Raw genomic sequence first — 24942 nt, 5'->3', positions numbered from 1 at the left:
ACAGCGTTTCATTTTGGAGTGATGAAAATGTTTTGGAACTAGATATAGGTGGTGGTAATACAACATTATGAATGCACTAAACGCCACTAATTGTTCACTTTAAATGATAAATTTTGTTATGTGAATTGCACCTCAATCATAAAAATTACATTCAAACTCCTGGAAATTACCTTTCCTCTTCACTTGTTAAGGCCCTCATTAGAATCCTAAGCCCCAGTTTGGTCAATATGCGTAAGAAAGTTGTCGAGAAATTAAAATGCAGTGAGGGGAAGGATAATACTGATTAAGGCAGGGCTTTTCTGGGTTTTTGCCAGTTTAGTGGATAATGGCAGCATCTGCAAGACGAAGAACCAGCCAAAGGAAGAACAGATTTAGAGGAGTAATTAAAAGTTGTTTGGACCTAAGTTTTGCAATCAGAGTAGAGATGACAAATACGCGTCTGGAATTCAGGGCTAAAATTGTATAAACGTGTTAGAATTGTTTCCTTGGCTGCGTGTCTTAGAGCGTCTTGAGGACAGGAACTTTTGTGCCCAGAAGTATGCTCTCAACAGGTACCTATTTGTGAAATGAGCAAGTGACAGCAAAGATATATGGATGGAGAGAAGACAGGCACTCTTTGCTTTTACTGGAGGTCCAAGAACCTGAACAGTTTGCAAGGAGGATCAACGTAGGTCCCAATCTGCTCAGCCCAATCCTGGTTTACACCTCACCCTTTCACTCTCAAAAATGTCTATCTGTACAATAAATTACGTTGTTACTCTTTGTAGAAGAAAAAAAAAAGGAATACAATTCATGTAATTCCTTCAATACAACGGCAGATATAACAGGCTTAATAAACATCGCAATTAAAAAAATTCCTTTAGAACGCAACTGCTTATTTTCAGAAATTGAATCAGTAGTACAGGAGAGAATCTTTTATTCTTGTGCTTTAAGCAAAGAGCAGATTCACCACATCTCCTCCCCTTTCTTTCCATTTTATGATCACAGAACTTGAGATTGACAAGGGGAGCCAGGAAGTCATCTGTTCTTATCAGTTCTTCCAATGCAAAGATGCGTTTTATGACATTAGAGACAGCTGGCCATGTCTCCTCCCATTGGTTGTCTCAACAGGGGAGTAACATCTCCAGATCTTCAAATAGGCACTGTTTAATCTTACTGAAAAAAGAAATCTTGTGCTAAAAACTAGGAATACAGTGAAATTAAGTAACTAAAGATATGTTCTTGTTGCTTAAGTTAGTTTTCTGTTGCTATGCACCACAAGCTTGTGATACATTCTAGCATAACTTTTGCCCTTTAACAAAAGTAATAAACCAAGTCCACAAAATATAGCTTGGCACAACTAGCAAAAACCACAATGTAGAGATCCCATCCCAAAAAAGAGACTTATGGAGTTTTTAAAAGCATGTTTATGTGACTGCACATAAATGTTTGTGTAAAAAGGGTATTATGACAGTTGATACCACAAAGATTACAGTAAGAAAAAGCACTTTATGACAATATTTCACAAATTCACAAGGATCACTTTAATATACAAAGCAATTGCTACCATTCTGAACACAAAGCAGCTAATATGTACATAGTGTTAATAAAATCCATTATAGCTCAGTACATTTTTTCTCTTTACACAGATAAAGCACAAGAAGATTTAGGTAAAAAAATTAAAACAGGGATGTTTCTAGAATGTAGGGAATTTTATTAGAAATGTATTTCCCTCACTATAGTTACTTATTTAGTATTCAACTCCAATAGCAACATCAGAGTTAAAAATCAATACCCTGTTTTGTGCTGATAGTTCTGGGGGGAGGTATTCTTTACCCCAATCCTCAAGCAAAAACCAAAAAAATAAAACAAAAACCACCCACAAAACCAAAACCCCAAACAAACACCGTTCTCTCTAGAAACTTCCCTGATTATTTTGTTTCTAAAGTTTCAAGTGATACAGCTAGGTTAGAAATAATTCCTCTTCTTGGGGGGGGGGGATGACAACTGACGTGACAAATCAGTCGGGGACTACATGGAAAACTGCAAACTAGCACTCTTCTTTGCCATCCTAAACTATACTCACAGAAAAATGTTGACGAATTATTTCCCACTTTTAATATAAATAATTTTATTACATACACAAATTGGAGTGGCACCTGGATAAAAATACAATGTCTATAAAGCATATACCAATTCAATTTTAAAAACATAAGAATATAAAACCTCCCAAACATAATGATAGATCATTTCACTCGGCCAACTAATGTAAGATCATTATCTGCAGGGATTGTCTTCCTTCCCTACCAATTTTTAAACTACTTTAGATTTACTCTCACATCTCTGAGATGCTCCTCAGACACAAGCTTAGAAATGCCATACTTCTGTAGGCAAGTATTAAATAATGCCTCTATAAAGTAGGTAAAATTTGAATTTCCTACTGTCTGACCCTTTCAAAGACATTTCCTGAAGACTGTTCATTTTCCTTTTACTTGCTGGTGAGAATAACTCAAAATGTATCGTGTTTTACCCAGCTAGGACCTGTATGCACAGTACCAGAATGCAGACAGGTCAGTATTTTCTCTCTGTGCTAAACAACTCAGCCTGTTTATAGTATCAAATTGCTTCACAGGCTTTGTTCTATTTTTTTTCCTATTTTAATTTTTTTAAAAAATAAATTTCAAGCTAAAACACCTGAAATATAATCCCTCCATTCAAACGTTATCTGGTCCCTCTTAAAGTTTGCCCCCTGAGGACACATACAAAGGCTTAAGCTACATTCACTGATCAATAAGAACTTATCATAAGCAGATGAGACAGATGGAACTTCAGCACCCTGTTTGATTTATTTGAAATTCTTCCATACTGACTCAGCTTCATGATACGTTCGACCCCTCAGGGATTAGTGCCTCTCTTAGCCGTTGATTCTAGAAAGTCAAGGAAACCAGTTCCTAGTACATACAGTGACTGTGCAGTCAACTTAAAAAAGTCAACATATCAACATTAAAAGTATTCAAGATGTATGTAAGCCATCCAACAAAAAGTTCTAGTTGTGCTTTGTACAACTGAGTGAACAAATTTATACCACAATTCTTCACCTACAGGCTTACTTAATTAAGCATACCTCACTTTTCCCCTCCTCATCTGAAATCAGTCAAATTTGATGTTAACAAAGACAATTTTAAAGTGAAAAATTTAATCAAATTAATACATGTGTTCTCCATGATAATAATGATTAATTGCCTTGAGAAGTCTTTTACTGTTCTAGACAAATTCAAGGATATCTTGGGATCCTATAAACAGTATTAATGTTGGGGTGAGGATAGTCTTACTTAAAATTGGAAATAAGTATTTATTCACTTGAGTTGCTTTTCCTTCTATCTTTATCCATGATGAAAGAGAATAAGATAGGGTTTGAACCCATCTTTTAATTAACTGGGCTAGTCTAATCTAATTTCCTGATATTTTTCTTTTACAGCATTTATAAGGCTAGCCTTTAGGTGTTAAAATATTTTAATCAATGAAAAAAGCTTCCATAAAAAAAGCCACATGATTTGAAGAGAGGAGAAAGACATAAAAAGTCAGATGACAATTAATTGATGAGGGAATTTCTCAAGTTTGTTAATACCCAAACAGGGTCATTTTTAAAAGTGCAAGTTATACCAAACATTTACAAAGAATATAATGTAAAAATAATCCAAATAAATATACAACTTTTGTATTAAGTCAATGGGAAACAATATACCAACAGTTTTCAGGGTTACAAAGGCAACAAATAAAGCCTCTTGAAAAAACTGAAAAGGTGTGTAACAGTTGTCTCTAAAACCCACTTTAATTCAAAATCTTAACTTTAAGATATTAGCCTTATTTTAATCCTGCAAAATGAAGCAGCCTTCTGATCTTCAAAATAAAGAGACCGATATATGCTGATAGCTGACTACAGCTGATCACAGAACTAAAAACATTAAAAATGAAATCTGGATTGAAGTCACTTAAAGTAAGTAAAAGCATCCGGTTTAAACAAACTTGTTTCTTCCTAAGCCTTTGTATGATTCCACATGTCACCCCAAATGGTCAAAAGGATCAGGGATTAGGCCTGAGAGACAGAGATAAACTTCAGCCAGATGACTTCTGATCGGACAGCCTGCCTGACTGGTATTGTGCTTTCAGATACTAGCACTGCTGCTGACTTACCATCAAGATACATTTTCTGACAAAAATCCCTGCTCAGATGAAAACACCAAAAATTCTCCCCCAGGATGATATTTGAAAAATCAGTGGTACCTTTTGGAAGCTATCTTCAAAATGTTCTTACCACTGTTACAGCTGCCAGAGACAAAGCATAAAAGCCAAATACTTTTCTGTGGGGGGGTGGTGGTGGTGGTGGTGGTTCAAGTGACTAGTAACATATTTAAAAGTATCAAGCCAAAGAAAACTGACAATTAAAAAAAAACACTCAGAAGAAAATCAGGAGATTAAAAAACATCAATCATGAGTGCTGGGGTAATTCAGTCCAAGAAACTACCAAAAGTGATGCAATAAAATACACAAAAATGTAAAATTTCATTTGACCTCAGTATACTATAATACTCAGCATTCCTGACTTAAGAGCTCTCAGAGCTTCAGATTATATACTGTATGTATATATATATATATATATATATATATATATATATATATATATACACACATATATTATACAAATGCCATTCCCCCCCGCCAGGAATATCTAAGTGAACAGAGCACCTATGACAATATTATGGTTGCCAATATGGTACTTGAGTTTGAAAAATGAACTTAAAAATTACATTTGATATCAATTTTTTTAAATAATGTGAACACAATTGGATCTAGCCCTTTCTAAACCACTTTTCAGTTAAACACTATCAAAGCTTGAAAACTCATAAGAGCAATATATAAAAAATAAACCCCTCCCACTTCATTTTTATTAATCTGTCCTATAGACAAAAGTGCCACATGGCCTTATATTTGCAAAGTGAGCAATACCAAACTTGCTATTTTCTAGGCAAATCAGTAGCATATGTACAGATTCCTATGACATTTTTATTCCCTTTTGGCCAATGAAGAGAAAAAACATTTATAATGTGGCCACATGTTATTGGCTGTAAGATTTTTAAAAATTATGCTGTTTTCTTAACAAAGATTCTCAAAGTTGCATGCTTAAAAACAAACACTTTTTTCCCAATTCTCTTAAAAAAAAGTTTGCTCAAAATATGCTTAATTTCTATCTGTATAAACTGAAATCTTCAAGTCTCTCCAAGGGTCTAAACAGACTTAGCAACAGAATACATTTCTTACCTCACCATTAAGTAACTGACTTCAAACCAGTGCAATCAGTCTTTTATAACTTATAAACTCAGCCAGCTAATATGGATGTGACTTGCCTTGATTTATCAGGGACTAAGAGGACCACCAACTTTCTAATTAAATAGAAAGCCTCAACTTTTGAAAACATTTAACTTGCTAAATACTAGGCAATTTTCATTTATAAAGCTTATGACTTTTAAAATGTTCAGGTCTGACATTCTGACTCATTAAGAAAGACTTCTAGTTTGTGAACAGATTTGTGATTTTGCTTGGTTTCTATTAAACCAGTTTTGGAAAATGACATATCTATGCAGGTATACAAATAATTTTTACACTATAACTTTCCCCATTAACTCAGCAGGATAAACAACAAAATTTACAGTCGTTTGAAAGCCTTCTTGAGAATCTGGTGAACTGTCCAGATATAAGACTACATCACTCAATTCTTAGAATGGTGCTCCTTCATAAACTCTGTTCATCCTTGAAAAAAGACAACGGTTTGTTACAAATAAAAATATACCATTTACAAATATTAATTAAAAATCTTACTTTTCAAAATGGACTCAATAATTAACACCCATATCTGCATATTTTGTTAACACATTAACAAACTTAACTTTTAAAAACCACCCATGACTAAATATAAAACATTAAATTCTAGACTCTCTTTTAAAAAAGGAATACCTTCTCAAATGAGAAATTATAATCTAACATTATGTCAATCTCCAATTTTTCAAATCCACCTCAGTCTTATTTTTTTTAAAGGGTAACTTTTAAATTTATCAGGCTTAGTGAATAAAATGAGTATTGATAATTAATAGTAGTACTGGAAACAATGTGTGATACATACAAATACAGACTGTTATAGGTAAGGAATTAAAACAGGTAACTCCTTTACAGAACAACAAAGGATATACCATATTGGGAAGCTAAAGCATAGCTATCCTTTTTATCAATAGAAGAAAACAACAAAAATATGTTTTGCAAGAATGACAATCCAAATATTGTAGTACAGCAGACATTCAAATATGTCTGAAGAAGATTATTTTCCTTGTGCATATCTAATACTGTACTTTAAAAGAACTATATGCTTATAACTTCTTTCATTAAAAAATTCACTACTCTGTTAAAGTATGTTAATATGGAAAAGATTTAAAATCAGTATTTTTCTACAACACATAACATTTTTATAAACAAATACAGCACTTTGCTTTAACATCTTGAAGGCTTTCCTGTTGGTGGTATAAGTGCAAAGGGGAACGGTTTAATTAGAAAAACCTTTTAAAGTAAATGAGTGACAATATAAATATTTTTGAAGGCGATGACAAAAACATTTATTTAAAAACCTTGTTATATAACTCAAGGGACTGGTTTACTAATGAGCATCTTTTTACTAAGAATTTAGTACTAAACTAAAACAAGCTTTGTACTTTTACTTACTTTGATTTAATTTAAAATCAAATACCATGCTTTTTCATTCAGTTGGTTACTTCTTTTAATGTATTCAAAATGTTGAACACATACAGAACTGAATTAAGAAGCAACAACTGCCCTATGGAAGAGCTGTGGTTAATACAGAATATTTTTAAGAACCAAGGACAAGTTTTCAGTATTGAAGAGAATGTACATAGAAAGCACTCCAAATTCATTCTTAATTTCTTCAACCCCATCCTAAAATTCTTTTTTTAGAGGGTATGTCTCTTAACAATCTTACATAATTCACAATGAAAATGTGAAAACACGTCAATTTGGCAATCAACACGTCTTCATTGCACCTACTTACTTTATGCATGCGGCCCACACATTACTTCAGCTCAAGAGGCTGGGGTAATTCTGTCCCTAAGGCAATCAAGGAGCTCAGCACAAACCTTGAAATCATTTAAAAAAAGATTTTCTTTTCCTCATTTCCCCCATCAATTTACAAGTAAACAAATTATTACTTCTTGAAGAGGGCGGGGGATAAAAAGCAGAAGTCTCTTCATGATTCGTGGTGCTGAAAATTTCTTGAGGGGAGAAGTGGAGGCAGGTGTTGGAGCATTCACAGTTTAATGCAAAAGCACAAATGAATGAAAATTCTGTAGTTGCTTTCAGGCAGTTTTGCGCATAGAAAAAAAGAAATGTTTAGAAAATAAATGTTTATTTCGTCTTTCTGGTTGTGGCCAAGCCAGTCCTTTTTCCACCATAATAGGTGAAAATTTAAATCCCAAATTAATCTGATTTGTGGCAGTAAAGGTCCTTAAGTGCTTTTAGCTCCTCAATCAGTGTCTTGTTTTGGTTTTCAAGCACTGCCACTCTGTTTTCTAGACATTTCACATATTCTTTCTTCTTTCTACGACATTCTCGTGCTGCTTCCCTACAAGCAAAAAAGGACAGGAAAAATCATGCAACATTTCTGTATCATTTATTTTGCATTAGATAGACTACATTAAAAAAAAGATTTAGCTCAAAGCAACAAACGTTTTAATATAGATTAGGCATTTGAGAAAAATAAACAGAATGACTTGGAAATCGTCTAATGTAAAATTTTAACATACCATAGAAAGTTGATTTAAAAAAACATTCAAAGCACCAATTTTAATTGATGGGGCAGAAGGGTGGCAAGCATTTTCATACTGAATTAAGAATTACTATATTTTGGAGTAGAATAACAAAATTGAAATGAGCTTTAAATAAAAAATAAAAAGAACTCTTTAGAGCTTGGAGAGTGCCTCTTAAAGCTTCTCAAAAATTTCTATCTAAATATTTTTCGATAGAATGAAAAGATTCTCCTAGTGGATTGTATGGGCGAAAGGACAGATACACAGAACAATGAAGCATGCTAGACACCCCAGAAACAAACCTATACGAATACAGTCAATTAAATTTTGACAAAAGTACAAGGGCAATTCCACAGAGAAAGGATAGTCTTTTTAACAAACGGTGCTGGAACAAACAGGTGTTCATACAGAAAAGCGAACCTTTTACACATTTCACACCTTATAAAAAAGTTAATTCAAAAGGGATCACAGACCTAAATGTAAAACATAAAATTATAACATCTGATATACAGCAACTGGAACTTTCATACATTGCTGGTAGAAATGCAAAATGGTACAGCCACTCTGGAAAACAGTTTGGCAGTTTCTTATAAAGTTAAATATACACTTACCATTTCATCCATCCAGGCCACTCCTAGATATTTACTCAAGTGAATTGAAAGTTCATATAAAAACCTGTATGTAAGTATTTATAGTAAATTTATTCATAATCCTCCAAAACTGGAAACTAAGATGAACTTCAAGGTGAATGGATAAATAAGCCACATCCATACAATACCAGGGATAAAACTAATTACTGATTCATGCAACACTATCAATGAATCTTAAATGTACTGTGCTAAGTGAAAGAAGCCAGATCCAAAAGGTTACATACTATATTTATACGAGATTCTGGAAAATACAAAACAAAAAGATGGAAAACAGTTCAGTGGTTTCCAGGGGCTGGGGGAGCGGGTAGAGGCTGACTACCAAGAGGTATCACAAGGGATTCTTTTTAGTGGTGTAAATGTTCTTCTGTATGGCACTGTGGTGGTAGACACATAACATTTTATGTCTGTTAAACCCCACAGAAATATACAGCACAAAAAGTAAAGTAATGAAAATTTAAAATAAAAAACAGGATATCGGGGAATACCAGAATTGAATGAAGATGTTGAGAAATCTAACTTTACTATAAATGAATGTATATGACATAAGAGGGTGGAGAAAAAAGAAGCAGAGCTAAGTAACTTTGAAAACAGTGCTTTCACTGGTACTTTAAGGCTAAAAACAGAAAGAACTGTACGTAAATGTTATATTGTAAATTTGTTTCTCATAGGGGTACAAGTTAGAAATTATGAAACTATTTTATGTGACACTAGAGTTTAACAAATACATAAATAAACCATCTTTAGTGGGAAGCCAAGTTTCTGTCAGAGAACGAAGTTCAAATAAGCAAAGGGGGAAGGGAAGGCTAAAATAAGCCCTGTGGTTACAGATTAGAGTCAGAGGGATCAGTACAAACATTTATTATAGTAACGTACACGTACAGAAATATAGTTGTGTGCATACATGGGCCAGTGTACACACACACACACACGTGTATATTTCCTAGCTCTGTCCTCTGAGACGGCCTGTGAAACCTCAGTAGCAAAGAGCACAACTACTGCCTAACTGATTTCTAAATACCATTTTCCAATGAAAGAAGCTAGGACTCACTGAATAAATGGCTGATTTCAAGGCTAAAGCAGGGAAAACACAAGATGAGAAGTTGAACCCAGATGATCTTGTAGGGCCAGAAAGTAAAGATGTGCTTGAAGAAAAATAAGACGCCATCTAAAGGACACAGGAACCAACTTGTAAGAGCTCCCGATGGCCAAAACCGGAATAATCTTATCATAATTAAATAATACTGAACTATAGCCCAAAGAATAAAGTATCTCTAAGACCATACTGATATAAATAAATATGTGGGGAAGGGACAAATTTTCCTTATAGAAGAATTCCAGTCAGTAAATGTAGAACGGATGGGGAAATAGAAAATCCTCATTAGAATATCACAGTAATAATTACTGCAGGAAAGATTCCCCTGTGAACACTAAAATTAGTGGGGAAAACTTGAAAGAGAAATAAAATATTTGCATAGTCTCCAAGCAACTCTTCGAAAGTAACACCAATTACCATGTTGGTTTTCACCTATGACCACAAGTTCTTTGATACTCTCCTTTCCAGGAGGTGGAGTTTAATTCTCCTTCTTTTCTAAATCCGTGACTTGCTTCTAAGGAATAGTGTGTAAAAAGAGAAAACTGATAACTGCAGCGGGAACACTTGGACAGCACTTTAACCAAGTGATCAAAGTTAACATTGCCAGTAATGAGTCATGCTGGTACGTGCTCCCTGATATGAAGTGACAGGAAGGGCAGACTACATCTTTGTGGTATTCTTCCCCCAAATCCATTACCTTCATCTAATCATAATAAAAACATCACACAGGCCCAAAGTGAGGGATATTCTGAAAGAAACTTAACTACTACTCTTCAAAAGTGGCAAGCCCATGAAAGACAAGGAAAGAACTGTCACAGATTGGAGGAGATGAGGAGCCACGATGACTAAATGCAATGTGGTACCCTGGACTGGATTCTGGAAGAGAAAAGGATTAGAAGTGGAATAACTGAGGAAATTCAAATAAAATGGACAGTGCAGTTAATATTATTATACCACTATAAAAAATACTATGTTAATTACTATACATAGTATATGACAGAACGTTAATTTCTTAAGTTTTGATAAACACAGCCTGGTTATGTAATATGCTAAACTTACAGAAAGGTGGATAGAGAGTATCTGGAACTCTGTACTATTTTTATAACTGTTCCCATAAGCTAAAATTATTTCAAAATAATAAATTAAAAACTATTTACTAAAAATGTATTATTTATCTTTGCACATACATATTAGGGGAAAAAAATTATACTCCAGAATGTTAACATTTTGGGTGGCACAATTAGTGGTGAGTAAATATTTTAGCTTATGTTTTCTAATGTGCTTATAATGAGCATGTTTTACTTCTGTAATAAAAATAAGTAAAAATGGGATAATACATATACTTTGGTAACCTGCTCTTTTCCACTATGAACATCTTCCCATCTCAATAAAAACACATCTTCATTAACAGTTGGTTTTATACAGTTGAAAGGATGTACCTTAATTTACATAGCATATACTTTAACTGGTTTGAATTTCCAGTTTTTTTACCCCATTTCTAATTCATTTTCTTTGAATCTACTTATTTATATCCTTATCAGTCTCCTGACTTTGTTAAAATGTTTCTAGTTTATTGTTTGCTTTGCTACTTTACCTTTTCCTTGGCTAATCAGAGGTTTCATATTTTTGGATGGTCAAACCTACTTAACCTTTTCCTTTATTACTTCTGCTCTTAGGAAACCTATTAAATTCTTCCTGCACTCTAAAATTGTAAGACAGAGGTGCTGGATTGTATTGCTTCCATAATTTTTTACTCCTCCCTCCCTGTGGGAAGAGCATACCATTCCCCTTTCACTGACGTTGGGCTTGTCCTAGCCTGTGCTTTGGCCTATGGTACCCGAGTGAACATGATGTTCACCACAATCGAGCAGATGCTTCAAAAATCATTTCCCCTTTCCCTTTGCTACAATAACGACAGGACTCAAAGAGGTGCTCCTCCTTTGGCTGGGAGCATGTGGAGGAGAGCCATAGCATGACTTGTAGCTGCCAAAATGTAACGTAATCAAGGAAGAAATTTTTGTTGTTGGTGGTTTTTTAAAATAAATAAATAAAGAAATTTATTTATTTATGGCTGTGTTCGGTCTTCGTTGCCGCGTGCGGGCTTTCTCTAGTTGCGGAGAGCAGGGGCTACTCTTTGTTGAGGTGCGCGGGCTTCTCATTGTGGTGGCTTCTCTTGTTGCACAGCACAGGCTCCAGGCGTGTGGGCTTCAGTAGTTGTGGCACGTGGGCTCAGTAGCTCCACGGCATGTGGGATCTTCCCAGACCAGGGATCAAACCCGTGTCCCTTGCATTGGCAGGTGGATTCTTAACCACTGCGCCACCAGGAAAGTCCCTGTTGTTCTAAGACACTGAGATTTTATTATTTTTTTGTTACTGCAGCAACACAAATTAATGTAACCATCTATACTTTCTTTTAGAACATTTACCACTTATCTTCATTTTTGAGTAAATGGCAATTTGAATGTTATAGAATTTGGGGAATCACAACTTTTTCTTATCAAGTTTAGAAGAAGGCTGTGTCTGAGGCACATAGGGACATTTATCCTAGTGAATATGTTCAGGAGGAGAGTGCTTCTCTAACTTTTCCACCTAAGTAACCATAATGGCAGAGGAAACGAAATATGGGAGCACAGTCCAAAGCAACTGCTGCTGGTGTGAATTATATCTTTAAGTTTACCTTAAAAATGTTTTTTCTCTCAAATTTTTGAGCCAAATAAATATTCAAGGAAAGCATTCCATGTTTGCCTCTTGGTGCTACGTACCTCCAGCACACTGCCATGTGCTCTGGTCTGAGTGGCAGAGCAGGAGATGATGGTTGAATCTGACAGGTAGCAGGTGCACAGGCTTTGGTGCCAGAGCAAGGCTCATATCTCAGTTCTACCCATTTTTTAAAAGGTGTGACCTTTGACAAAATATTTACCTTCTTTCTGAACCATATCTCCTCCGTAAAGTGGACATAAGCTTCTCTCTCATTGTGGGCAGAACTAATAAAATATGTAAAGAAATGAGGTATAGTGTCCAGCACATACCAGGACCTAAATAAGTAATATCTCAAGGGAAAGGTCAAAGCTGGAATATATATAATTAGGTGGTATCAACATATAGGTGATGCCTGAAATACATAGGTATGGATGAAAGTTTCAAGGGAAAATTTGAAAAGTAGTCAGAAAACCAGGTGAGTAAGCCAAAGAAGAGTTTAGAGAAATGAGCAGTCAAAAGTGTCAAATACTCCCAGGTAAAGGTAAAATGAAATAAAAAGAGAATACTAGATTTGCCAAATGGGAAGGTATCTGTACCTTTTTATAGACACTGGAGTGGTACGGTGGGCACAGAAGCCAGATTCTAGTGAATGGAAGTTGAAAAAGTAGAAGCAGCAGATATCTGGGAATAAAGGGAAAAGGAACTATACCAGAGTCAATGGGAAGTTTCCTTATAGTGAAATTAAATCCAAGCCAAAGTATTTTATTAAAGAGTTCACAGTAAGTCAGGTGGCTTCCCTGAATACCTCAGGCAAGCAGAGGTTGTTAGGAACTGTAGCTATGTGTTCCCTGTCCTCAGCTTGGTGTGTATGTACCTGGTGTGTGTGTGTGGGGATGGGTGGGGGGGTTGGGGGGGGGGTGGGACGGTGGGAATCCTAAATCGCACGAATAGAGGAAAATGAGAACTTGGCATGTCTGTCAAATTAATGTGCTTTCATAAATGGGCAGCTCTCCATACACCAGAGCAGACAAGAAGCTGTAGTGCTGCCTCCTTACCCACGACAATTAAGCTGCTTCTTAAGTGATTTCTGTGTAAGGGGACATGTTTTTGTTCCATAGAGACAAACTACACAGACATAATCTGAAGTCCTTTGTTGCTTTCATAATCAAGAGATGTATTTTTTTACCTGACTGCTCTGTTGTGTCTGCTGAGAACTGGTATTTTAGTAAATGCTGTTGTCTTAAACTTTATAACCTAGCCTTTACTTGAGACTTCTAATCAGACTTGCTTCTAATTTTCAAAAGGGTTACTTACACATTTCCTTACAAACATTAAAAAAGTTTAAACATACAGTTTAATTTATATTTTAAAATATATTTAAATATGAACACAGCTTTTATGCTTCTGTTTATTATTGTAGCTTAAATACCTAAAATCACAGATTGATGGAGCACAAATGAAATAAGTTACTCAGCTTGTTTCCAACTCTTTTCCTAATAATCCGGAAAAAACTGTGCCGTTTCTGCCTAGGTGTAATTCACCAACATTCTATAACAGCTAGGAATATTTTAGGAATGAAAGAGGTTGCTCTAAGCTGAAACATGAAATTGCACAAAAACAGACACTTCAACAGAGCACTGCAGTTACAAAGTGCTTTCAAAGGGATTATCTTACTTGACCCCCATATTTGACCCACAGAGCAACCCTCTGGGTGGGTAGTGGGATCCTGTTTTACAAAGGAGAAAACTGAGGTTTAGAAGGTTATGTTCTTCTAAAGTCACAGCAAAAGGGAAAGATCTAGGACTTGAATCCACATCCTATAAGTTCAACCTCTTTGTTTCTTTCACTTTATCATAGCATTTGAAGAATCTTGAGGTGAAAAGCAGTGGAATATTTTCACTGTTTCAAACTTTTAATATCTTTATTTTCATTTTCTTTGGTTTGTCTTAGGTCATGTCTATATCTTAAGCTAAATATTTAAATCCTAAGCTAAATAAATAAAAATACTAAGGTAAATATAAGTAAATAAAATTTTTCATTACTTTTTTTGATGACAAAGCCATTTACAGCTATGAATTTACTTTATGGGAATAACTTTCCCACATTTAATAAATTTTCGATATGTAGCATTTTCATTGTTGAAGACTAGTTCTATTTTAAGATTTTTGTCAATAATAAGATATTCTCGGCATTAATCTATTTTTGAAGAATATTTAGGTGTTAAATTGTTATTATTTTGAGTAAAGATAATATGCATTAAAACTTAGATTGGCCATCATACATTTATCTTATTACAAATACATTTAATATAAATAAAACAATTTTAATATATATATACATGAAACTCTTAATCTTAACAATACTACTCATGAAATGAAACAATTTTTAAATAACCTAGTTAGTTGGTTGAAGCAATAGTGAAAACATAGCAAAGTTGTGCGTTAAATCTCCCATGGGGAAATTGCATGAAAGAAAACTACTCTATCATCAAAGATGGACCCATAATCCCATTAGCCATCTCATAAGTGCAGCTTATGAGAAGCTAAATAAAGAAGTTTTAGCAAGATCCATCAATTTTACCAGAAAAATATCTCAATGCAAAGATCCTATTGTCAGCAGATGTTAAAGACACACATCTGGCAGAATCTGAAGATATGCCTGACCTACAACAATGTAAGTAAATGCAATGTATGTACCTGTTCTTCATGAGGCGAACCTCTCTCTTTCGTGCTGCTTCTTCAGCAGGCTGTGTAGGAAGTGCTGGGGAGGACGCCATAACAACTCCAGGGGCAATGGTGCTGGTGGGTGCTGTGCGAATCTGGTATGTTTGTACATCTCCAGAGGCAGCTGAAAAGAAAAATAGTGAGCATGGTGTAAGACACTGAAGCACTGTGACTTGGTAAAACTATGTGTCAATCATCAATCTAAACATATATTTTGGATTAAAAGGAAAAAAAGGAACAGGTGATTCTGACTAAAATGTTGAAAGAATCAGCACTCTTTGGGACATTACTCAGAAATAATTCCCAATTTAGTGTATTTATTAGTATAGTCACTTGGATGAAAGAGGTCTTAACTTATGTCTGCTGGGTCTTACATTTATCTTTCACTGGAATGTAGTTCTATTCTGTTAACATGCTTACCAACCTTAAGTCTAAAAGGTAAGTGGGACACAGCTTGGATGATCTTCCTAGATAGAGTATAGTCCTCAATGTCTTCCTTTGATATTGGTAAATTCATATTAAAAAATTTCAAGTAGACTCTTGCCACGACATAAAAACGACCATGATTTTTCATAAAATAGCAAAATGGAAGAGAAAATAAAGCATAATGGTCAACTATTATAAATTCCTAATTGTAACAAAAGAAAGTATGAAAAAGTGTACCATTTGATGCCAATTATATTACTTGTAAGCACTGTTTCAATGTAAATGATAATGGCTAAACAAATTGAAGTTTTATTTTTCTAACTAAATGATCCATCATTTGTGAAAAGAAAAACAGTCTCTATTTTTCAAATTGCTTCTAAAAACAGCTTAATAATATGCCCTCCTAGGAATAAGAAACATAACATTATCTGAGAGAATTTGAAGCTCTTTATAAAATCATCCATATTTGTTATTAATATCAATTAAAATGTGTAGTTTGAGTGGAAAAGATTTATATACTAAACATGTTACCATCTTCAAACTGACGTTCAGAATTCAAATTCACTGACATCCTGCTTTACAATTTTTGAGTACCTGCATGTAAAGTGAAAAGGTGTTTTACTCCCATTAATAAGCAAAATATTATCTTCTTCAAATATTATTTGTTTAGTAACAGAAAATATTCTGTAAATACATTAGGGCCCTTTAAATAAATTATGACTCTCTAGTTGGTGTTTTAGAATTATTCAAAATTAATCATCCATGGTGAAGGAGCACATCTGTCATTACCTAACAGAGGCAAAACATATTTTTAATAAAAATATTTTTAGAAACAGATTTATTATTATTTCCTTAATATGCAAATTTTAAATGTGGCATAAATCATATTCTTAAAATAGTCAAGTGAATTCAAAAAATGATCAACTCCCATCCATAAAGATTTCTGAAACAAATAGGAAGAAAACAAAAAAATTAAAACAAAACAGAACAAAACAGAAAAAAGCTATTTCTATAATTCACTATGGATTTAACTACTTTTGCTCATAGACCAGCAGACTTGCACACTGGTATAAGATTTTTCAGAATATAATGCTATCCTTTGAAATAAAAAATGATGATCTTAGAAATGAAGACGTTAATTTCTTTTGACTTAAAAGCAGAGGAACAGAATTTTGAACCTCCAAAGATTCTTATCAGTGATTTAGTACAAGTTTTCATTTGACACATGAAAAAAAATGAGGCCCAGGGAGGCTGGGTCTTACTCCAGGTCACAAAGTGAATCTATATATATTTAGATTTAGAATCTAGCTTTTTTTAACTCCTAATTTTATTGTGTTTCCCTCTAACCTACCTCATTTCTCCTATATCCAAATGTTAAAGGTGTTAAAGATAGATGTTATATTTTAAAAACTGAAAATAGTTGTTTTTATGCCATGACATTTTGGTCCAATTGGAATAATGGAAGAAGAGTTCATGGAAAACAGTATCTATAATGAAGAAAAATAAACTATATTTTAATAGTGCTTTGCAGTATCATACTTACTTTTTCTGAGTCTATAAAATTTTAACTTTTCAAAGAATTTACCACACCTGTGAATTCTGAATTCTCTTACCTTGAACAACAACTTGGTTGCTGGGCACTAAGATCTGCTGTCCATCAGTGGTCTGTGCATACTGTAGGATGGTAGTACCCGGCTGAGTGGCAGCGGCATTGGTCATGGTTAATGTCTGCAGGCCCTGTACCCCATCGGTACCATTGTTAGCCAGCTGTATTGCTCCTCCCTGGGTAATGGCAACTAAAATCCAATAGATTTTACTGTTACAAGTTTAATTAATACCATGTAAGTCTTATACACACACTAAATTCAAAGCAATTTGCAAGACATAATCTAGGAGAAATTATTACAGCAAATAACATCACCAAGAAAGATTTTGTATACTCAAGTAACTTTCTGCTCAGGAAACCTATATCCAATTACAAGAATACAAACATACTCTATGAACCACATTATAATTTATAGTAATGTCAGTTAACAAATAAAAAATGAGAAAATGTTAAATTCCACTTGAAGTTACTTGGTTCAGAAGAAGTACCACTCTGTGATCTACACTTCCTTTATTCTGGCATTAACTACATAATATTTTCCTTCTCTATGTTCATGTACTTATTAGCACAGATATGGGCATGTAATAGGCACCCAATAAATGATTATTTAATTCATAATTAATAAAGCAGTTCAGTAGTGCATTCTGTTCTCTAACTCGGTTAGCAATGCATAAAGTATAACAAAAGTCCACTCAATGAAACAACGGAAACGTCCTGTGGAACTTAATTATCACAGACCTCTCATGGAGTTTAAAATTAGAGTCCAAGATCATCATTTAGAAAAAAATACTTTACTGCTATTTCTAAGTTACCTATTCAAGCATTCTCATGTAGGACCCGTTGATTATTCACTCACGAATTAATCATACTTGTCATTTATCTGTTACAAAGGAATCAACTTTGGCTCATACTAGTAGACATTTTACTTTATAAAAAACCTGAATTAACCTTTATGCTACAGTACATGGAAAAAGTTAATAAGATACTTTCCCTGTTAAAGTTTTCCAGAAAGAGAAGGACTAAAAATCACAATATTACATATAAAATTGCATAATGGATTTTAAGTCAACATGTCTGATTTGAGCATGTTACTTTTTGTCTGTTAGAAGGAAATTAGTTTGGGATCAACTGTCAGCTAGCTCTGGGTAACTAATATCCTGAGTCATCTATGTATGAAAAACTGGATTATTTACTGTTCAATCAAGAAATAATAAGTTAATGGCTATGATTTGGTTTAGTAAATAATACTTGTGGAAATTAAGATACCGGCATATACAATCTACCCACTTTAGCTAATCCCATAAATTTTACTTATCTTAGACAAGGAGAAAAAAAGGAATATATAAAAACTATTCTGAGATTAATACTTCAGGATAACTTGAATCAGAAGGTTAACAGAATCAAACCACAATTTCTCAAATAGAGTTAATAAGCAAATTCCACTGTATTCAATGCACACAACTTTCTTCTTGACTACATACCAATGAACTCAAGGTGGGAGGAAAGAAGGAAACTAGAAATCAGGAGATCTGGGTTCTAGTCCAAGTTCCATCACTAAACTGTTATTTGAATCTGTTATCTCTTCTGTAAAAATAAAAATATCTGGTTCTAGCCACTAAGTACAATTGTTATAAAAATCAAATGAGATCATGTATATATGAAAGTACTCTGAAAAACTGAAGTCTGAGCCTATCAAACATTGTTTTTCTCTTAATATTTATTTATATACTTCATATTCCAAAAGGACTTAAGATAGCTTTCAATAAAACTAAATTCATTAAAACAAGAAGATAGAAATCAAGTAACTGACGTATCTTTAGGTGTATATAATGATTCTACCACAAAATCTAGAAGAAGGAAAAGAGCATAATTAAACAAACTCAGCTGAGATTCTGAAGAGCCACAATGAAGACAGTTTTAGGTAGTGAAATAAAACATGTTTTTCTAACTAAGAATAAAATCTCTCAAACAAGACTTTATTATCAGGGACTGTGAACCAAGTAATGGACAAAACTAATAATAGTATTAGTTAAAAAAAAAAACAAACAATTTATTGAAGGAGTACAAATTGGTGTAGCCACTGGGAAGGGTAATTGGGCAGGCTGGCTTGGCTTCAACAATTCCACTCTTTAGATGCTATCCCCACTGACAGGACAGGATACTACATATACAAAAGAATGTTCAGGTAGCATTGTTTGAAACAGTAGAAATGTCCTAAATAGTCATCAGTGTGTGTGATTTTTAAATAAATGTTGTATTTATACAGTGAAACACAATGTAGCTATTAAAAGAAACTACATACATAACTATATATGCATATATCTGTCTATGGTATATAAATAATGTAGGTCTCACTTATATAAAAATCCATGACACGTGTATGTATAAACAGAATGAAAAAGAATGGAAGGATATATACCAAACTCTAATGGGGAGGGATGGAAAGGGTTTTTACTTTTTATTAATACTATAAACCTCTACCATTTGAATTTTTACAACCATATATTCCTTTTTTAAGTTAAGAAACATATAAATATTGTATATGTAAGTGGTCATTATACTGATTCTTAATGACAATCAAGAACATAATGTTAAATCAGTTCCATCAAGGTCATATGTGCACATACAGAGAGAATAAGGGATAAAGATAATGTATAAAGCTTTTAAAATCTCAAAGTATTAACCTTTAAAACTAGCAACTGTCAGTTGCCAAATTAAACATCTATTTTTCTCAGCTTCACCTCCCTCAACTTCACTTCCTTATTTGAGATTTTGATATGCCTCTTTCCTAAAGAGCATGCTTTCTATTTCTAGTTCAAGTGAGAATTGCTGTGGTGAGTGAATCTCTGTTACTAACAGGAGTATGCTGTATCCCTCAAGCGTGCTGAAGCTGGAGAAAAAAAAAGTTTATGTATCAAGGTCCTAGAACACACACCTTGAATAACTCGAATTATTTGGATATAAGGCTAAAAAATACACACATACACATATATAGATAGTGTCTATTTCTGCCAACAAAGAACTTAAGAAGGAAAAGAATGAGTGAACTCTAATGAGCTTACAGAATGGACAAGAAGCTTAGTCAGAAATGCCTGCCTTCTACTTACTATTAAAAGTTTCAGCTTTGGTTGAGCTAACAAGTCTGCTACTTGTTTTTAATTCAGTTGGAATGCAATTAGTTATACAAACCAAGGCTGAGCTGTAACTGGAAAACTATGAACTTGGGAGTCAAACTTTTATACATATTTCTGACACAGACTACCCCAGGGCATTAGAAAACCAATGCAGCAAGAGTTTCAATATGTACATTTGTAATTAAGGAAGAGAGGGAGGAAAACTATATAATGGGTAGCACTGGATTTAATGAACAAATCATAATGAAGACATCAATGTGTGAGGCACTTTGGGAGGCAAAAAGATATTGGGAAAAGAGAGGAAAAAGGTACCATTCACACAAATGCCTTTGATCAAACAAAAGCAGAACTCAAAAGTTCTTTATAACAGATTTAAGTGAAAGATAAGAAGAGAGACCTAAGTGTCAGAGACATCAGAGAAATGGAAACTTTGATAATTTTGCAAAAGCAATCTGCTTTCTGTGTGACAAAAAGCAAAGTGCCCTCTTAATTTCAGCAGTCCTTATGCTCACATTATTATAATTCACTACACTAACTTTTATCTTAAAAGGAATAATAATTAAATGTGCTGGTAGACTGCAAACAAACCTCTCCACCCCACCGTGAAACGTCAATATGATTTAAAAATGCTACTTTTAGAAGGAAAGATGAATTATTAAAATAGATGAATAATGAGACCATTTTTGGCCTTAAACATAATCAAAGAATGATTATCTGAAAAACTTATGTTTTCTATTAACATCATATGCTATATGAGGACTGAAATATAGTTTCAAGCAGTGGTTTGAAAAACTTGTAAGACTTTCCATGCATCTGCACAAAACAAAGGGCCATTTAAAGGTCTTACATACCTGAGCAATCCTAACTAAATCCTGAAGGAAAGAAAATACTTCTGTTACAAAACTTTGCATAAAAGTAAAGGAAATATAATAATGACAACCGAGATTTAGAAAAGAGCTGGCGCTTATAAGATTACTTTAAGGAAAATGCAGTCATTAGTTTTTCATCACACTTTCCAAAACAGAAATATCTATTACTCACTATACTGTCCACTGCTAGTTTGGTAAATCGGAGTTGGCACCGTTACAGTGGTGATGGCAGGTGCTGATGTCTCCTCTTCAGACTTCTCTTCTTCAATCCTTGGCACTCCTGGTGCATCAGAAGATAAGTCATTCAAAATTTTCCTAGAAAAATAGAGAATTATATCAATTAAAATAAAACTAACATTTATTGGCTAAATACAAAGAAGAGGAAAAGATCAGAAAACTGGCAGAAAGCTGATAGTGCTTAAGAGAGGAGTTTTAAATTTTACAGTTTAAAAATTTACAATAATAAACAATAAAATTTGCAACAATAAACAATAAACTAAAAATGGATCAGGGATGTACATGTCAAAACCATATGAGGACTAGAAAAAACACAGATGCATTTCTCTTTAAAATGAACATAAAGAAAGACTATGATTCAAAATCCAGGTGCAATTAAAGAAGAGATTAATAAAATTGACTACAGGAAAAAAACCCTTTTTTATGGCAAAGAACACCAAAAATAAAGTCAAAAATGATCAAACATACTAGGAGAAAATGCTCACATATATTACAGATAAAGGTCCAATATCCCTAACATACAAATAACTCTTGAAAACTGAGGGAAAAAAAAGACCAAAAACCTGATTTTTAACTTAACTCTCAGATTGGTAAAAATAAAAAAAAGTATAACAATATATTCTGTTAGCAAAGCTGTGAGAAAATACATGCTCTTGTACATTGCTCTTAGAAGTATAAAACTGGCACAACCTTTATGGAGGGAATTTGGGAAACCAAATGTGTTTACACAGCAATCTTACTTCCAGGAATTTACCCTTAAAATATACTTCCAACAGTACAAAATAAATAAGCATAGGATTAATCATGGCAGCATAGACTGCAACTGCAAAAGACTAGAAACAATCTCCATGCTCACATATAGGAGAATGGTTGAATAAACTCTGGCTTATCCAAATAATGGATATAGCATGGTACCTTGTATACGAATGAAGGTGAAATAAGAAAATAAGAAAATATTCGTGTATCTGTTCATCTGCTCAAGAAAAAAAGTCAGAAAGGATAAACTAGATGGAGTTCAATTTGATTAGTTATCTACTGGGGGCGGGTGGGAAAGAAGTAAAAAAGGATGGGTGAAGGGACACTTCTGAGTGCGTGTGTGTGTATATGTACAATTCTGACTTTTGGAACCATGTTAATGTTTTACATATTCAAAGAAAGAAATTAATTATCAACAGGGTGGGGGAAGAATTCTAAAATGGAAAACAAACAAAAACAAATGAATCTTACCACATTTCAAATGAATAACATAATCACAGAAGGGGAAAAAAATACTAACCCAAGTAATTTTTGAAATCTTAAACTTCTAACAAACCAGTCTGAAACTTAGCCTTAACCATCTACCAAAAATTTCCCTCTTATGTAGTTATTATAACAAATTACATCTACATGCCTTGTGTGTTCATGAACAGATTTATAATTATTGTTTTATGCATTTGGCTTTCAAATCATGGGAGAAAAAGAGGAGTTACAAAGTAAAACTATAATAATAATGGCTTTTATATATTTATGTAATTACCTTTATTGGTACTGTAGAAAATATTCTTACAGTTGTTTTTTAAAAAAAATAATTCCCCTGATTGATTTCTCATTTGTAAGATTTCTTACTCATTCTTTTCCACATCTGCCTGTTCTTATTTAGTAAACTTCTATTTTTACTCTAAGGATGGTTTTCTCTTCTCCCTTTGCAAACAAGACACAAAGCAATTTTAAACAGCTTGGGAACTGACAGCTGGTCAATAGATCATGATTTGGGTATCACTGTTCTAGAACACTTGTTTTTCTTTTTTTTTCTTTCTTTTCTTTTTTTTTTTGCAGTACACGGGCCTCTCACCGTTGCGGCCTCTCCCGCTGCGGAGCACAGGCTCCGGACGCGCAGGCTCAACGGCCCAGCCGCTCCGCGGCATGTGGGATCCTCCCAGACCGGGGCACGAACCCCCGTCCCCTGCCTCGGCAGGCAGACTCTCAACCACTGCGCCACCAGGGAAGCCCATAGAACAGTTGTTTTTCAAACTTCAGTATACAAAAGAAGCTCTTGAAGAGCATGTTAAAACACAGATGGATTCCTGGGTCCCCTCCCTAGAGATTCTAATTCATTAGGTATGGGGTAAGGGCCTGAGAATTTGCATTTCTAACCAGATGCTGATTTACCAGTCTGGGCTGTGGACCATATTTTGAGTAGTATTGGTCTTTAGAGCAGTGTTTTTCAAACTCAAGCCATAACCCTTATGTGGGCCATGAAAACAATTAAGCGTGTTGCAACCAACATAAACAATAAATAAAAAAATAGCTAAGCATCACACATGATGAGTATTGCTTTGTATTAATTTTTGCTTTAGATCCCTATATATAGGTATATACGTGTGTGTACATACAAACCTATATATAATGAAGAAAGAAGAGAACTGTAAAGATATATTCCTTACTGTGGTTTTAAAAAAGTTTAAAAGGTACTTTTCTAGACCTACAAATAAACCTACTTCTCTTCTGCACGAAGCCAGCAATCATTCTCAGTCTTTTTTTCCAGTTTTTCAAATTGCTGCTCCAGACCATCTTGGACATTCTCCGCTTAAGAAAGTTCACTTTCTCTTAAAGTGGATTCCAAACGTGGTCTGAGCAGTGGGATTAATTCCCTCCCTTAATCTAGACACTAGGTTTTTTTTTTTTAACCAACGTAGTCTTACAGTGTATTGGCTTTTTTGGCAACCACATCTAATCAATGATAATTAAAAGAGCATAATTATATTTTTTAGATGAATTCTTAATCCTATACTTGAATAATCAATTTTATTTTAAACTCAAGCTCAGAAATTTTACAGTTATCACTAACATTTCATCCTATTTGTTTCAATCTATTTCCCTTGGCTGCTATGATCTTTCAAGGTTCTTATTCTACCACCTATTAGGGTACTTAGCCTTTTAGTTTCTGTCATTTGCAAATCTGGTAAGCGTGGCTTCTATGTTTTCAGCTAAATTGCTGGTAAAAATACCAAGCCAGATGAGAGCAAGTGAGAACCCTTCAAGGATTTCCTCTGGGTAAAAACTGATCACTATAAAGCTGGGCTGTTCCAATAAAAACCAGTGCGTGTTATTTAATTCCCATTTCTCCAACTTCACAAAAACGTCCTGAGAATTTTGTTGAAGATCTTGTTATAATCAAGACATACAGGCTAGGTTTCAAGAGTTCATAAACCAAAAGCAAAATAATGGTATACTCCACTATAGAGGTTTGATTATAAGGGAAGATATCATCATCTTTCATAAAAGTAATGCTTTCTCTACACATGTGTGGTCTCAGGCATCTTTTATTTGATTCGTAACTGAAGTGCTATATAATGATTTTTGCTGGGATATATACTATAAGCCAGCCAATTAAGGCAAATAAAAGATTTTTTTTTAACATAAAACTCATATAAGGTCTACAGCTAAGATTTGCCTAGAATTTATATATAGAGAAGCCATGTAGCTTGATTCTTAGTACCAGGTTGAATCTGCTTCAGGATCAAATGTCTTCTATACTAACATGAGATATATTTCAAAGTTAAAAGATAAAACTAGCTATATTTTGAAAAAATTATGAGTATAAATAAAGGTAACACATACTTGGTAACACAGAATTTCTTAAGACCTCAAAGTCAATTTATTGGTATTTATTTAGGGTCC

General features: G+C 33.9%; 2 protein-coding genes across 12 annotated transcripts in view; one reads left to right on the top strand and one right to left on the bottom strand.

The window, feature by feature from the left end:
- METTL21A (methyltransferase 21A, HSPA lysine) overlaps positions 1–24942 on the top strand; it is a 55824-nt gene that overhangs the window by 16562 nt on the left and 14320 nt on the right. The gene's annotated exons all lie outside the window — the stretch shown is intronic.
- CREB1 (cAMP responsive element binding protein 1) overlaps positions 2094–24942 on the bottom strand; it is a 56466-nt gene continuing 33617 nt past the window's right edge. For 5 of the 10 annotated variants that reach the window (XM_024124458.3, XM_024124456.3, XM_024124455.3 and 2 more), the window contains 4 exons: positions 21218–21360; positions 17050–17232; positions 14984–15134; positions 2094–7660 (listed from right to left, as the gene is read on the bottom strand). In XM_024124458.3, the coding sequence (XP_023980226.1) occupies positions 7516–7660; positions 14984–15134; positions 17050–17232; positions 21218–21360 (622 nt within the window). In that variant the 3' untranslated portion in view covers positions 2094–7515. Of the gene's footprint in view, positions 7661–8648; positions 10464–12883; positions 12969–14983; positions 15135–15967; positions 16031–16804; positions 16924–17049; positions 17233–21217; positions 21361–24942 lie in introns of those variants that run through there. The other 5 variants (XR_002891836.3, XM_028481267.2, XM_055089720.1 and 2 more) reach the window with 5 other exon arrangements.

This window comes from Physeter macrocephalus, chromosome 2 (assembly GCF_002837175.3).
Source record: "Physeter macrocephalus isolate SW-GA chromosome 2, ASM283717v5, whole genome shotgun sequence".
In the NCBI taxonomy this organism is placed as follows: domain Eukaryota; kingdom Metazoa; phylum Chordata; class Mammalia; order Artiodactyla; family Physeteridae; genus Physeter; species Physeter macrocephalus.
Note: the sequence above shows the minus strand (reverse complement) of the source record. Positions and strands in the feature narration are given on the sequence as shown.